We start from the raw sequence: 15,677 nt of genomic DNA on the forward strand, positions 1-15,677 counted from the left end.
AAAAGATTTTCATTTGACCTAATTTTGCTGGCTTGCTTGGTCCTTAGGATACTCCTTGAAAAGTCTTATTAAATTGGGGTTTTAATTCCCATTCGTTAATTGGCATACGTTACAGGTCTAACTGCATTGGATAACAGAACTGAAACCAAATAAACTATCAGTTCATTTCAAGGAAGGAGTTCCTATTTTAATAGTACAAATGGTTAAATTACTAGTTTAGTTTGTTAGACCAAAACCAGAGCATTTGCATACATAATTAAGATATTACCTTTATGTACAATTCTGTTATGAACTAATTGTGCTAGCATGGGTCAAAAAGGCACTTCGGACCATAGACCAGGAAAAACTTTGATGCTGGCGATCAATAAACACAAATGGCATTTTTTTGGTCAGTGTGTGAATCACAATTTAATTTGGTACTAGCCCCTGTCATGAAGTATACATTCAAAAGGTTTATTAAATTCAAATTGTCTCTTTAAAAAAGTTATGTGTATATTAAATTACAAAATGCATCTATCAAAAAGGAGAAAGGAGAAGGGAAATTTCCTTAAAACAAATTAAGAATAATCCTAGATCCATTAAAAAAAAAATCAGGACTTGGTTCATCGTTCAGCAAAGAGATTAAAGCAGCTCCAGAAATCCTGTTTTTTTCAGCTCACTCCTGCTAAGGCCTTTGTAGAGGCTCTTGTCTTTCTCACTACCTTCTAAGCTTCTTAAGGGCAAGGACCCTGTGTCTCTTCTGCTTTTTTATCCCCAGGGCCTTACACTCTACCCAGCACATAGTAGGCACTTAAATGTTAAATGAGTGACTGAGCAAAACTGTTGTTCAGATCAAATTTAAACTCCAGGCATCCAGGCCCACCTCACCAGTCTGATCAAACTTCCCATCACTACCCAATACCCTCTTTCTAGCTAAACCAATTTGTCCCTGCCCCAGGAAAGACCTGTATTCATTTCTGTCTTCTCACTTAGGATCAAGCTATGCTCTCCAAATGGAATGCCCTACCTACTCTTCTTCTTCTTCTTTTTTTTTTTGGCTGTGCCACGCAGCTTATGGGATCTTAGTTCCCTGACCAGGGGTTGAACCCGGAACCACAGCAGTGAAAGCACTGAGTCTTAACCACTGGACCGCCAGGGAATTCCCCACTCTTCTTTATGTACCCATTTTTCTAGTCCCAACTGCTCTATGAATCCTTTCCTAATTTGTTTGCTCCATTTTTCTATACTTCCCCAAAGCATACATTTTTATACTTGTATTATCTTCTGTTTCATGAGACAGAATCCTGTCTCTGAAACTTAAATACCTTAATCTTCTTGAAGACAGGCACCATGTCACATACACTTTAGTATCACCTACTGCATATAGCATAGCACCAACCTAGTATGGTGTTGGCACACAATAGGCACCTGATAAATATTAAGTCATATTTATTCCTAATTTACACACCAACGTCAAAAAAGTTCAGGCGTCCCATGATAAAAATAGAAGATAAAAATCATGTAGACTGGGGAAAACAAAGATAAAGTATCTAGGTTATTAAAGTCATTTTATTTGAATATTAACTTTCACTCTGATCTTTTGGTAACCTTGGACTTAGCTTGAAAAAAAAAAAAAAACTATAACTATACAAAAAGGAGAAAGAGGAATGAAGTTATTATGATGAAAAGCAAGAGTAAGGAGTCAGGGGACACGGAGGGATGGGAGGAATTCCTAGGATCTAAGAAGAGGACAGACTGGGGTGGTTGCAGAAAAGGAAATTCTAGAGTCTAGAAAACACTAAGCCACTTTAGTTCCTCAAAAGCCAACATTCCGGGACTTCCCTGGTGGTCCAGTGGTTAAGATTCCACACTCCCAATGCAGAGGGCCCGGGTTCGATCCCTGTTCAGGGAACTAGATCTCACATGCTGCAACTAAGAGCCTACATGCTGCAAATAAGACCTGGCAGAGACCAAAAAAAAAAAACAAAGCCAACATTCCAAGTTAGGGATTTGCAGAGGGGACAAAACGTACCGCTGGGCTTCCCTAGTGGGGCAGTGGTTAAGAATCCGCCTGCCAATGCAGGGGACACGGGTTCAAGCCCTGGTCTGGGAAGTTCCCACATGCCGGGGAGCAACGAAGCCCATGCTCCACAACTACTGAGCCTGCACTCTAGAGCCCACGAGCCCCAACTACTGAGCCCGTGTGCTACAACTACTGAAGCCCGCATGCCTACAGCCCGTGCTCCACAACAAAGAGAAGCCACGGCAATGAGAAGCCTGCACACCTCCACAAAGAGTAGCCCCCGCTCACCACAACTAGAGAAAGGCCGCGCGCAGCAATGAAGACCCAACGCAGCCAAAAAAAAAAAAAAACCAACAAAACCAACGTACCTCTATTTTATAACAGAAATCAAGGGAAGATAGAAATTTGCTTATAAAATAAAGGTTCTTGTAAAAATAATATCTTGTATTTTGGGGGGCATAATTATTTCAAAAGGTATTTTCACAACTAGTATCTCATTTATCTCGAAATCCTCATGGCAAAATTCCTTTTTTACAGATGGAGAAACAGACACAAAAATAACAGTTAAAAGCCAGCAAGAATTACTGAGACTCCAAACCTCAGGTTCCTCCCTCTGCCCCCAAATACTATCAGCTGCCTCCTCCTAGAGATCTTAATCACAATCTCTTCCACCCATTTCTCCTTATTTCCACCTTCACAATCACCACTCCAGTTGGGGCTCCCCATTGCCTCTTTCCTGAGCTATGGCAACCATGTCCTAATCAACCTCCCAGCCTCCACTTCTGATGCAGCCTCCACCTCTGCCAGGGTAACCTTCAAAAAGCACGGTTCTGATTAAACCACTTCCCCTTACTCTTATTACCCTCACACTCCACACCCTCTTGTCTCCACTCAGGTGGCTCCCCTGACCCTAAATGCCTTCTTTCATGTCTGTCTGTTGGGATCCTACCCCATACCTAATATAAGGCTCAACTCAAACCCTACTTTCTTCCATAAAGCCATTATTTGCTGAGTGAACCTGAATTTTAAGATCTCTTATTCAATACTCCTCCCCACTAGACTCCAAAGCAATCCATCTTCTGAGATGATGTGACCTCAAAGAGAAGCCTAATTAGTATGCCATCATGGTTATTGAGTTGGTACCAGACGATAGGGTCATGCAACAGCTATTAGAGAGAGAAAAATAGAATATTGTTTTGAAAGACCTGTAAGTAGATGAGAGCTATCAAAAACATGAATCAAATTAAAGAAAATATTGAATGGCACAAGCAAGACACCATTACTAAGTACTATGGAGATTGTTTTCTTTTTAAGTTTAAGACACAGTTCTTGCATTACTTTTGTACCAATGAGACTGACTTAACAGCAACACCCGCTAAATTAGGTATACATGAAAACCTGAAATAGGAGAGCATGGTAACACAAAGAAAAGCTGGTAAAGAAAAATTCCCTTACATCACTTAGGTCAGTGCTATCAGCCCCACCTTTCTTTCTCACTAATCTACTTCCCAGAAGACTACTGTGTCACCACTTTTTTCTTCCCAGCTCTCCACCCAACCTTAACCCTTTATTACTAAGCATCAAATAGGTAGGTGAAAGCAGATGAACTGTCCCTCCTTCAAAAAGAAACTGTCATTTTTCTCCTCTTCAATTGAAAATGTTTTATAGAACACAGGGAAAACCCAGGATAAAAAATGTAGACAACTACTACTCTGAAGAAAAAAGGCAACATCCTTAGAAATTCAGTAGATTTTGCCCAGTTTGTGATAAGAAAATAAAACTGACGACTAATGCCAACTATGTAGTGAAAAGAGAACCCTGATAATGAAAAAAGTCTGGGTAAAACCCATTTAAAAACAACTACAGAAAAATAAGTGACCATTTAGAATGAGTGTCCATTAAGCTTTGACCATAGATAAGTGACCATCATTTTCTTTTTAGATAACTCAAGTGAATAACAATTTTAGGATTGGAATACACTTTGGCTTTGCAGAAAACCGAAATCTGAAATCTGTTTTTTCTCTTCACACAGGCCAGCTCAGAATGACTTACGGACTTCATTTCCTTCACTGAGAATCTCCATCCGGCGTACAAGCTGCTCAAACAGATTCCGCATATTCAGCATCAAAGTATCCATCTTTCTGCCAAGAAATCAAATATACATTAGGGGTCCTGCCATCTCCCCCAGACAAAAGATTCAGGAGCAATCCAGTACAGTGATCAGTGACTAACATCTGGACTCTTCCATGTGTAGCTACCACTATGAGAATCTCGAGCTAACAACTGATGTTTTTTGTAATCCTTATTATAAAAACAAAGTTGGAATGTTTAAGACTCATTTGAAAATTACAAACGCATTTCAGTCCCCTGAATATAATACCCCTTCCTGCCTACTTCTTTTCCTCCACTCTGCAATCACTCTGGAGCTGAGAAGCAATTAGGGACAAGTATGTCAGTTGATTGCTAGGTGACCAACTACTTAGTCAAGCCTATCAATATAACATTTTTGCCACTTTAATCCTGCTGCACTTTGGAGACCTTCCATGTAACTTAAAAGGTTTATTTTTAATTTCATCTTTAGCTAGTACCCCTGTTGCAACTGTCTTTTAAAACGCAGTACATGGTCAGCACATTTCCTACCAACAGCGCAGATGACGTCACACAAGTGATTAAGTGGGGAAATTGCCAGCTCAGCAGCTCAAGAATTATTTCTGTAATGCAGGGCTCTCTGCTGGACTGCGTGCAGGGACTATGTCTAATAAATTTATACTAAGTATAGGCAAAGGATTATGTTGTACCATATTCTGGCATCAAGGAGACAATACACCACCTTCACAGTTAGAAGGGCAAAGGAAAAATCATTTGCTACTGTGTTCTGTAATAGTGAATTTCAGGCTTCATATTCCCCCCCGCAAAGACTTGCTGATACTACATTAAAAATGGTGTCCTTACAGGCAGTTCTATTCCAAATAGACTTTAACTGGGAACACTTTAAGGAACTAAGATCTTCAAAAAAGGAAATCAGTGGGATTTTATGAAAATTATCAAGGAAATGAAATTAAAAAATCAAGTTTCATTTGAAAATTGAATGTTCTCAGAAACACCATTAAAGGATTCTTCTTATGTTTCTCCTAATCACCCCTTCAACATTCTAGTCCAGGCCCTTTTTTCATGCATCTAAATAAAATTTTAAGAACTCTTTTACGAAGGTTTAGTGATTTTACAATGTTTGTAAGATTGTACCATAAGCTATGAGGGCAAGAAAGGGCAGAAAAAACACAAAGGAAAAAGGAATATATAAACATAAAGATATTTTCTATTAAATGCTACAGACTTATTCATCTGTACTTGTATGATGGTTACTCTAATAGCAAAAAAGCTTTCAATTCCAAGCTTGGATGCAATATATACATGAATCAGGGCTGGAAACCAAGATTTTCAAATGGCAATGTATCTGTTCCAAGCTACATAATCACGGCAAGCTGCTAAGCAACCAGACCAACAAATTTATTACAAAGCTCTTCCTCTAAACTAAGAACAAAACTAAAAGAATAGCATTAAAACTGGTAGGAAGAGATGTGGAAGTCATGGAGATGCCCATGGGTTTTAACAATATGACAAAAAAGGCAAATACTTCTAAGTGCTACAGGACAGAAAACAGGGGCAGGGCATTCAGTAGCCTATTCAAATGATGATTTCCTTTAGCTCCCAATAAAAATGAAAGACAGTGATCAGTTTTGTTTTTGTTTTTTTTTTAAACATTTATTGCATCCAGCATATTTTGGGGGGGGCCGCACCTTGCAGCATGCAGCATCTTAGTTCCCCAACCAGGGATTGAACCCGAGCACCCTGCAGTGGAAGCGCAGTGTTCTAACCACTGGACCACCAGGGAATTCCCAGTGATCAATTTTTTTATTTTTATTTTTTTGGCTGTGTTGGGTCTTTGTTGCTGCGCGCGGGCTTTCTCTAGTTGTGGCCAGTGGGGGCTACTCTTCATGTGGTGCACGGGCTTCTTATTGTGGTGGCTTCTCTTGTTGTGGAGCATGGGCTCTAGGCACGTGGGCTTCAGTAGTTGTGGCGCATGGGCTCAGTAGTTGTGGCTCTCATGCCCTAGAGTGCAGGCTCAGTAGTTGTGGCTCACGGGCTTAGTTGCCCTGTGGCACGTGGGATCTTCCCAGACCAGGGCTCAAACCCATGCCCCCTGCAGTAGCAGGCAGATTCTTAACCACTGAGCCACCAGGCAAGTCCCCCCAGTGATCAGTTTTAATATGGGGTATTATTGGTTTCTATCATCTCTGCACTCATCTGTATATTCTGAGACTATAAGACAGTGAGCTCAGTACATAGGGAAACTTTTATCTGTCCAGGAATGCAGAAAAGGAAAATGTGACAGTGCAACTAGGGTACTGAAAACTGGTTATTTAAAAAAAAAAGAAAGAAGGGACTTCCCTGGATGGCGCAGTGGTTGAGAACCCGTCTGCCAATGCAGGGGACACGGGTTCGAGCCCTGGTCCAGGAAGATCCCATGTGCCACAGAGCAGCTAAGCCTGTGCGCCACGACTGCTGAGCCTGCGCTCTGGAGCCCGCAAGCCACAGCTGCTGAGGCCCGCATATGCCTGGAGCCCATGCTCTGCAACAGGAGAAGCCACCACAATGAGAAGCCCGCGCACCGCAGCAGAAGTGGCCCCCGCTCGCAGCAGCTGGAGGGCCCGCGCGCAGCAACAGAGACCCAACACAGAAAAAAAAAAAAAAATATATATATATATATATATATATATACACACACATATATAAATGGCACTACCCTTAAACACACACACACACAAAAAAAAAATTCAGAGGGTTTTTATGTCTTAAATGACAATACAACAACCTGATTCCTTGTCTCCTTTAAGAGAAATCCCTCATTTTCTCAAGTTCCTCTATTCTTCTTTCCTATTTTCTTTGTGCATACCACTCCCTAGAGTGAGTGCTGTGGGGAGGTACTTTCTTGAAAACACAACCTGATTCCTGAAAAGACTATAGACACAGAGTACCTACCTGTGGACATCTCACCATAGTAACTATTATCTCATAGAACTACCTCAATCTACATTGTTCTCCTATCATGATGCCTAGTACCTAGGAGAGAGCTGTTTGACTAAACATATCAAACTATCCCACCTTAGTCATTACATCTCTACAGACAACTCATCCATTTCTCTCTCCAGCCCTCAGCTCTCTCCTAAGTCAATATTGTAACTCTCAATTTGTTTCGGATGCCCTGGATGTTGAGCTCGATTTTGAGACATCATTCTATCCTTCCCCCACACGTCATCAACTACTTTACCCAATGACCTACGATACTCCCTCTCCTACCGACACCCAACTTTGATTTCCTTATTTTTATCATTCTCCCAGTCACTCAGTTCCAAACCTCAGAGTCACCTTAAGTTACTCCCCTTCCTACAAGTATAATCACCAAACTCTGGATTCTTCTCTCATGTGTGTCATACCCAGCCCATCATCACTTGCAGGTCATTAACATTCACTTCAACTGGCCTCCCTGGCCCCAGTCTTTCCCCAACTACTTTGCTCAATTGGCACTCAGACACCTTATACTCTAATTTAACTTTACCATGTTTCTATCCTATGTCCCAGCTAAACTGTAGATTTGAGAGGAGAAACCTTACATTTGGCACCGCTGTATTGCACAAAGACTCAGTACTTTTAAAAAATACTTGATAAATCGAAGTCAGAGAACAAACACATGAACGAACACACACACACACAGACACACACACACACAGACACACACGCCCCCCCCATGATTCTGTCAAAAGAATTTCCATTGTACCTGAACATCACGTTTAATATAGATGAAAACAGAACAGTTAAAAGAAAGGTGAGGGGGCAGAAGCCCTAGGATATAATTTTAGTTCCTCTATTTACCCGTTGTATAACCTTGCGTAAGTCACTTAAATTCTGAGAAACATCTATAAATGGGAACGATAATACTTGTCCTATTTACCTCACAGAATATTACAAATTAATGTAGGTAAAAGTTTTATACCGTATAAATTGAACCTCATCATAAGAATATAGGGTATTGGACTTCCCTGGTGGCGCAGTGGTTAAGAATCCACCTGCCAATGCAGGGGACACGGGTTCAAGCCCTGGTCCAGGAAGATCCCACATGCCGCGCAGCAACTAAGCCATGCGTCACAAGTACTGAAGCCTGCGCTCTAGAACCCGCAAGCCACAACGACTGAGCCCACGTGCCACAACTACTGGAGCCCGCGCGCCTAGAGCCCATGCCCTGCAACAAGCCACTGCAGTGAGAAGCCTGAGCACCACAATTAAGAGTAGCCCCCACTCACCACAACTAGAGAAAGCCTGTGGACAGCAACGAGGACCCAACGCAGACAAAATTAATTAATTAAAAAAAAGAATATAGGGTATTATAGTGGGTATACATTTTTTGCTTTTGTTTTGGTCTGACTGTTGTTATTTACATCCCAGAACAGTGATTACCAAATCATAGCTGGAACCCAGATCAAAAAGAAGGGAGGAGATAGCAAAACTTGACCTTGTCTAGGCTCTTAAACAAGCTCTTCTACATGAGGCTCATAGCATCTGAGAAGAGTTAATTTTTCCTCTAACATAGATTTACTTTGGGCAATCCAAAAACAGCACTAGAAAATATAATCCTCTTCTCTTTATATGCTAAGGGACCATGCATTTTTATTAACGTGCTACAGAAGTGACTCTCAGGAATTATTTATAGATGCCAAAAATATCTTTCTGTATCAGTACTAACTCTGATATCTCAGCCAAATTGTAGCTTGAAAAGCTAAAATTTACTCATCCTATTCAATGTCAATTGAAAATGGCCTTAATTTTCCTGCTGGGTCACATTTTTTACCCTCATGAATACTTCTTTATTTCCCCCCCTTTATTATTTAGCTCATAGCTAGGAGATACACTAATGTGAAAGGAAACAAAAACAAAGTCATATTGCAGTACATTGCTTTGCAGCTGTAAAACAGATGTCACTTTTTCACTACAGAGGCGGCTGCCTTTCGGGAAAGCTGAAATGATCCTTGTGTGTAGCAAGGAAATCAGTTTGTTGAGTGCTTTAAACAAAAAGGTGCTAGAGAATCTCAGCTGTTATTGATGAGAAGCCCCAGAGGTGGAGAAGTCACTGCGTTACAGATTCCCAATCTGTGAGTATCCCTAAGGGAGCAATTTGGCATCACCAGGAAAGAGTCTCAGCTTGATGTGATTGCTTTGAGTCCCCAATTTAATTTCAATCACCAGCCAAGAGAACAGAGATCATCCTTCAGAATAACAGACTATTACAGATCTTACTGCAGAGTATCCTGGGAAAAGTCTCTAGCCTCTTCTTCCTCCCCTTACAAACAACATTATTAAGAGACCTATACATCAGGTTTTAGATGCATTGAGGGTGTTAAATTCTGTCACACAAAGCAGTGCGTTTTTCAGGGAAGAGTTTTAATGAAAAACATTCTCACAAACATTACTAAATCTGGAGAGTCCCAAGAAATCAACAATACAGGTTCTCTGTTCTCTGCTGCCAAGAAAAAACATTCCCTAAGACTGTCTCAACACTACAAGATTCTTTCAAATGAAAGCATTTCGGAATAATTCTTTTTCCCAAATGTCCAGCTTCTGCTTCACCATATCAAAGCCTCTATTCAACTGGCAGGCAGAAGGAATATCTTGAAACCGAATGTTCTCATGAGCAAGTCAATTGCAGAAAGAGTAAATAGAACATTCTCAGTCCAACATGAATGAAGATTAAAGTACGGAATGGGAGGGAATTCCCCAGCAGTCCAGTGGTTAGGGCTCTGCACTTTCACTGCCAAGGGCCTGGTTCGATCCCTGGTCGGGGAACTAAGATCCCACAAACCCCTGCAGCATGGCCCAAAAAACAAAACGAAACAAAACAAAAAAACGAAATGGGACAAGTTGAATTACTATTTTTCAGAAAATGATTACCAGTTCGTTATACTAAGTTCGCCTCTCATTTTTTCTTCTGTGAATTCCTTCCATTCCAAACTGTTCCATTCCTCAGGGTCTAGTATAAGTCTTACCAACTCACTAAAGCATTCCCTAACCATTTTAGTCCAAAATAACCTCTTTATTATCTATAACACTCATTTGGTAGATATAAAACACTGCCTCATACTGTTAATTTTCTATGTTCAAAAAAAAAAGGACATCCCTGGTGGTCCAGTGGTTAAGACTCCGGGCTTCTACTGCAAAGGGTGAAGTTCGATCCCTGGCAGGGGAACTATGATCCCCGCATGCTGCAAGGTGTGGCCAAAAATTTTAAAAAAAGAAAAAGAAAAAAAAAGTTATTTAATGGTGAAACTAAAACCTCACCACCCTAAACAACTATATGCACCTCCCTATCTAATCTTTGCCCATTATGCACCCATATTTCATCGAATTGCAATCATAGATTTATATATAATTTTGTGTTTTACTTTTTTTAAATCATGTTTCCATTAAGTTACAAAAAGTTCATGAACATTTATTTAACTGTTCTCTTCCTTGGACATTTAGGTAATTTCGTTTTTCTGTTACATCTACTTAGAACCTCTCACATGGTCACTCCCTCACTTCCTTCAGGTATTTATTCAAATGTCATTGCCTCTTACAGATGGCCGATAGGCACATGGAAAGATGCTCAACATCGCTAATTATTAGAGAAATGCAAATCAAAACTACAACGAGGGGCCTTCCTGGCGCAGTGGTTGAGAGTCCACCTGCCGATGCAGGGGACACGGGTTCGTGCCCCGGTTCGGGAAGATCCCACATGCCGCGGAGCGGCTGGGCCCGTGAGCCATGGCCGCTGAGCCTGCGCATCCGGAGCCTGTGCTCTGCAATGGGAGAGGCCACAACAGTGGGGGCCCACGTACCACCAAAAAAAAAAAAAAGTCTGCAAATAAATGCTAGAGAGGCTGTGGAGAAAAGGGAACCCTCCTACACTGTTGGTAGGAATGTAAATTGGTGCAGCCACTATGGAAAACAGTACGGAGGTTCCTTAAAAAACTAAAAATAGAGCTACCAAATGATCCTGCAATCCCACTCCTGGGCATATATGTGGAGAAAACTATGATTTGAAAAGATACATGCACCCCAATGTTCACAGCAGCACTATTTACAATAGCCAAGACATGGAAACAACCTAAATTTCCATTGACAGATGAATGGATAAAGAAGATGTGGGGCTTCCCTGGTGGCACAGTAGTTGAGAGTCTGCCTGCCGATTCAGGGGACATGGGTTCGTGCCCCAGTCCGGGAAGATCCCACATGCCGCAGAGCGGCTGGGCCTGTGAGCCATGGCCACTGAGCCTGCGCGTCCGGAGCCTGTGCTCCGCAAGGGGAGAGCCCACAACAGTGAGAGGCCCGCGTACCACAAAAAAAAAAAAAAAAAAAAAAAGATGTGGTGTATATATACACAAATAGAATACTACTCAGCTATAAAAAAGAATGAAACAATGCCATCTGCAGCAACATGGATGGACCTAGAGATTATAATAAGTGAAGTAAGTCAGAAAGAGAAAAGACAAATACCATATGATATCTATATGTGGAATCTAAAATATGGCACAAATGAACTTATTTACGAAACAGAAACAGACTTAGACACAGAAAACAAACTTATGGTTACCAAAGGGGAAAGGGGGTGGGATAAATTATGAGTTTGGGATTAGCAGAATCAAACTACTATATATAAAACAGATAAAACAACAAGGTTCTACTGTATAGCACAGGGAACTAGATTCAGTAAACTATAATGGAGAAGAATATGAAAAACAATATATATATAAAACTGAATCACTTTGCTGTACACCAGAAACTAATACAACATTGTAAATCAACTACACTTCAATTTTTAAAAAAGTCATTGTGTCATTCTTAACCACACTATTTTAAATTGCATCTTTCCCCCCAACACTTCTCTGCTTTATTTTGCTCAAAAGCACTCATCTCCATCTAACGTACTTATATATTAACTTACTTATTTTGTTTATTGTCTGTCTCCCCAATAGTTTAAGTTCCAAGAAGGCAGAGATTTTTGTTTGTTCATCACTGAGCCCCTGGTGCCTAGAACAGTGCCTGACACCTGGCAAATGATTACTAAATATTCACCGAATACATAAATTGAACATCACCGAGGACAGTGTTTTTCTTCAGGTGGCCGTGTGCCTTAAAATGGATTTCCAAGGCTGGGATTACCAAGTCAGAGGATGAAAACCTCTTATGACTCTTGATAAACAGTGCCAAAATATTTTCTAAAAAGGCTGTACTGATGTACAGTACTCTCCACAGTGTAAAGGCCTACTAAAGGTAACACAATCTGTTACCTTTCTAAGTTCTATTAACCCAAATAAACTGCAAGCTCCTTTAAAGCCAAGTAAGATTGTCTTGTACTTACATTTTGCACTTAATAAGTGCCTGTTGAATGATTAAGCTATAGGAAAAGCGTCTTCTCTGAACACTTTCAATAACTCGAAAAGCTCACCTTCCACATTGAAGAGTATGATGACGTTTCTTTAAAAGAAAGAAAAAGAAAAAAAAGCTTATCTTCCCACCCACCCCACGTTCCTATGCACACCCTCTGCCGAGGAATGAAATCCTGAAGAGGGATGTATGTGAAATGGCCTCGTTGTTACCAAGGCTGGGATTTAGGACGGGAAGGGCAAGATGTCATTGCCTACCTAGACACACACAGCCCACTAGGGAGAGGGGCACTACTCGGAGCCGCGCCGGCCTCTCAAACACCAGGGCTTGCTTTTTCCTTCGAAAAAGTCTTGCTCCTCTGTGGAGAACGGTGGTGTTAGCCCACCCACTTCCTAACTCTGTCTTTAGGTGAGAGCCACTTCTTTGGGGTGGCTCCTGCCTTGTTCAAGCCACCATCTCAAAGAGAGGCCCCCGGCTTTCCACAAAACACGGCGCCAAGAAAGAAGCCACCCACTTCCCAGCCATCGCCCCCTCAGGCCGCCCGCGCCCCCGGCCCATGGAGAGCCTTCAAAGGAGGGGCTGTAGGTGCCGGCCTCCACCACAACCCGCGAGCGGGCCACGGCTTCACAACCGCGGACGCCTGCCTCCCACCACAAACCCAGCGCCAGAACCACCTTTTCTCGCAACTCCCAGCACCCACTTGGCCGGGTCCCCCGGGTCCCACCTGGGCGGCCTTCCACTTCCCTCCGCGCCTCACCCAACAGCAGAGAAGCTCCTCGCCGCCAGCTCGTGTTTGAAATCCGGCACCAACCAATCACAGAGAAATTTATTCCTCCCGCGCTGTCCCCCTACGTTGCGACGCACGCGTCGGGGCCACGGGGAGGGGGCGGGGACAAGGCTGGGCATGCGCGTTCTGATAGAGCGAAGCCAAAGGCAGCCATCTTGACTAAGGTCAACCGTTTTTTGTTGTTGTTGTTGTTGTTTCCCCCTTCCCCTCACCCCCCCGGAGCCCTCTCCTGAAGCCATTCACGATACCATGTTGACTAAGGGCAAGTGATACTTCTTGAGTGCAAATTATTCTTGGCCTTACTGTTTTCTCCAGACTGAGAAATAGGACTTTTGGAAACTGTTAACTGAACAGTGTCTCATCTCTCGATTGAATAGGAAGAATTCCGGAAGGAGATAGAACAGCAGTCATTTACAACCATATATGCTGAGCTGTACACTGCCTTCATTCATTCCTGCATTCCAGGTTTTCATTTGACACACATTTATTAATTGCACCAAATTTGTAACAAGGACTCTCCTAGGAACTGGAAAAATAAAGATGACATGATATCTGCTTTCCAGTAGCTACACATCGGGAAAACAAAAATAAATATAAAATGAAAGTGCCATGATTTCATTTAATAAACGTTCATTTAGAACTTGGCATAGTGCTAACACGGGGCTTTCATACTTTCTTTTAATCCAAATCCACAGTGAGAAACAGATTTTACATTACAACCACGTAGTACAGAACTCTGCTTATCCTTACTCCATGAATGTATTCTGAACTATTTTTTCCCTATTCTCTTACCACCACCCCTGCCATGTTGGTTGTCCCTACCTCATTGAATTTATTAATGATTAGCTACCTGCAACTTGAAAAAAATACTGGCTAATGCATGCAAGAAGCAGTGTGGTTTAAAGGGAAGATCACAGGCTTTATAACCAGAAAACTTGACTCCATTTAAACAAATACTGTGGAGCACTTTTGTGCCTCCGCATACTGCTGAACCAGCCGCATCATCACTTTTTAACCCTTCTGTACTTCAATTCCTCCAGCTATAAAACAGAAATAACAGTATCAATCCTATCTCACAGGCTTATTCCTAGATCAAACAGGAGAGTATGTGGAACACTATCAAAGTTTACACTTTGTAAACTGTAATAAAGATTTTTTACTATTAGGAAAGAGATGAAGAAATATTAACTGTACACATATTATCCCATTTATTCCTTCCCACAACACTTCAACGTCAGGAGATCTCATTTAGTTGATTGCATTAGCCTGTGCCTCCTACACCTATAATACAGTTAAACATATACAAGAACAGAATATGTGTAAAGTGCTTTAGAAGCACAGATGAGGAAGCAATTAATCCTATCAGGGGGGCGGGGAGTGTTAGAAAAGCCTACAGAGACTTGTTATCTGAGCTTGGACTTGAAGTATGAATAGGAATTTACCTGATAGAAAGGAGAGGCAATTCCTGCCAATGTGACCTCTCAGAAATGAGTCACATGTATATATAATAAATACACAAGCAAAGGATTTGTGAAGGTTTAGTGCTGTGAAGGAATATTTACCTTAACATACAGGTAACTTTGGGGGTTCAGTGGGTGTGACACCTCTTGTGCAGCTTGGGCCTGAGGAGGGGAAGAAGCTAGTAAAGAACGACCAGACTAGGAAAGGATGGGACTTTATCCTGTAATTGACAAAATGACAAGACAATGGGGCCTGGGTTGACTCCGACTATGTTTGCATTTTACATAGGTCATACCCACAAATGGCATGGAGGATTGTCTGGAGAGGGGAAAATCTGAAGGTAGAAAGACTCTTGCTTCATTGTTAGGGAGAGGACCTGAGCTGAATTAGGCCAGTGGCAGCGGGGGTGGAAAGGAGGGAACGGGTGGGAAAGACATTCATGAAATCAAATGAATTTATTAAATGATTGGATCTAGGGGTTGAGGGAGAGAAGGGGGTATAAAATGACTCAGCTTTCTCCCTCTCCCTTTCACCCCTTATCCAATTACTTAGCGCAGCTCTTAAGTATCTTGTATGTACCCACTTTACTTCTTCCTACCCTCACCACCCTAATCCAATTCAGTGGTCCAAGCCATCAGTGAATCTGTTTACCCCTCACTTGCATTCTTTACACCCTGAATGATCTTTTTTTTATTTTAATTTTTTAATATTTATTTTATTTATTTGTTTGGTTGCATGGGTCTTAGTTGTGGCATGCATGTGGGATCTAGTTTCCTGACCAGGGATTGAACCCGAGCCCCCTGCATTTGGAGTGAGGAGTCTTACCCACTGTGTCACCAGAGAAGTCCCCCGAATGATCTTTTAAAAATGCAATTCTAATCATGCCTCTCTTTTGTTCAACACCATTAATGACTTCAACTTCCTCCTCAGTAAAGACCAAAATCCTTAATA

At 41.7% G+C, this 15,677-nt stretch overlaps 1 protein-coding gene across 11 annotated transcripts in view; it reads right to left on the reverse strand.

The window, feature by feature from the left end:
- RACGAP1 (Rac GTPase activating protein 1) overlaps window positions 1-15,677 on the reverse strand; it is a 33,442-nt gene that overhangs the window by 16,006 nt on the left and 1,759 nt on the right. For 2 of the 11 annotated variants that reach the window (XM_027106224.1, XM_027106223.1), the window contains exons 2-3: window positions 12,453-12,568; window positions 4,055-4,143 (exon numbers count right to left, since the gene is read on the reverse strand). In XM_027106224.1, the coding sequence (XP_026962025.1) occupies window positions 4,055-4,139 (85 nt within the window). In that variant the 5' untranslated portion in view covers window positions 4,140-4,143; window positions 12,453-12,568. Of the gene's footprint in view, window positions 1-4,054; window positions 4,144-12,452; window positions 12,569-12,735; window positions 13,077-13,152; window positions 13,283-15,677 lie in introns of those variants that run through there. The other 9 variants (XM_027106221.1, XM_027106220.1, XM_027106227.1 and 6 more) reach the window with 9 other exon arrangements.

The sequence above is a fragment of the Aethalodelphis obliquidens genome, unplaced genomic scaffold, assembly GCF_003676395.1.
Source record: "Aethalodelphis obliquidens isolate GAN/ISIS:26980383/991018 unplaced genomic scaffold, ASM367639v1 scaffold8, whole genome shotgun sequence".
In the NCBI taxonomy this organism is placed as follows: domain Eukaryota; kingdom Metazoa; phylum Chordata; class Mammalia; order Artiodactyla; family Delphinidae; genus Aethalodelphis; species Aethalodelphis obliquidens.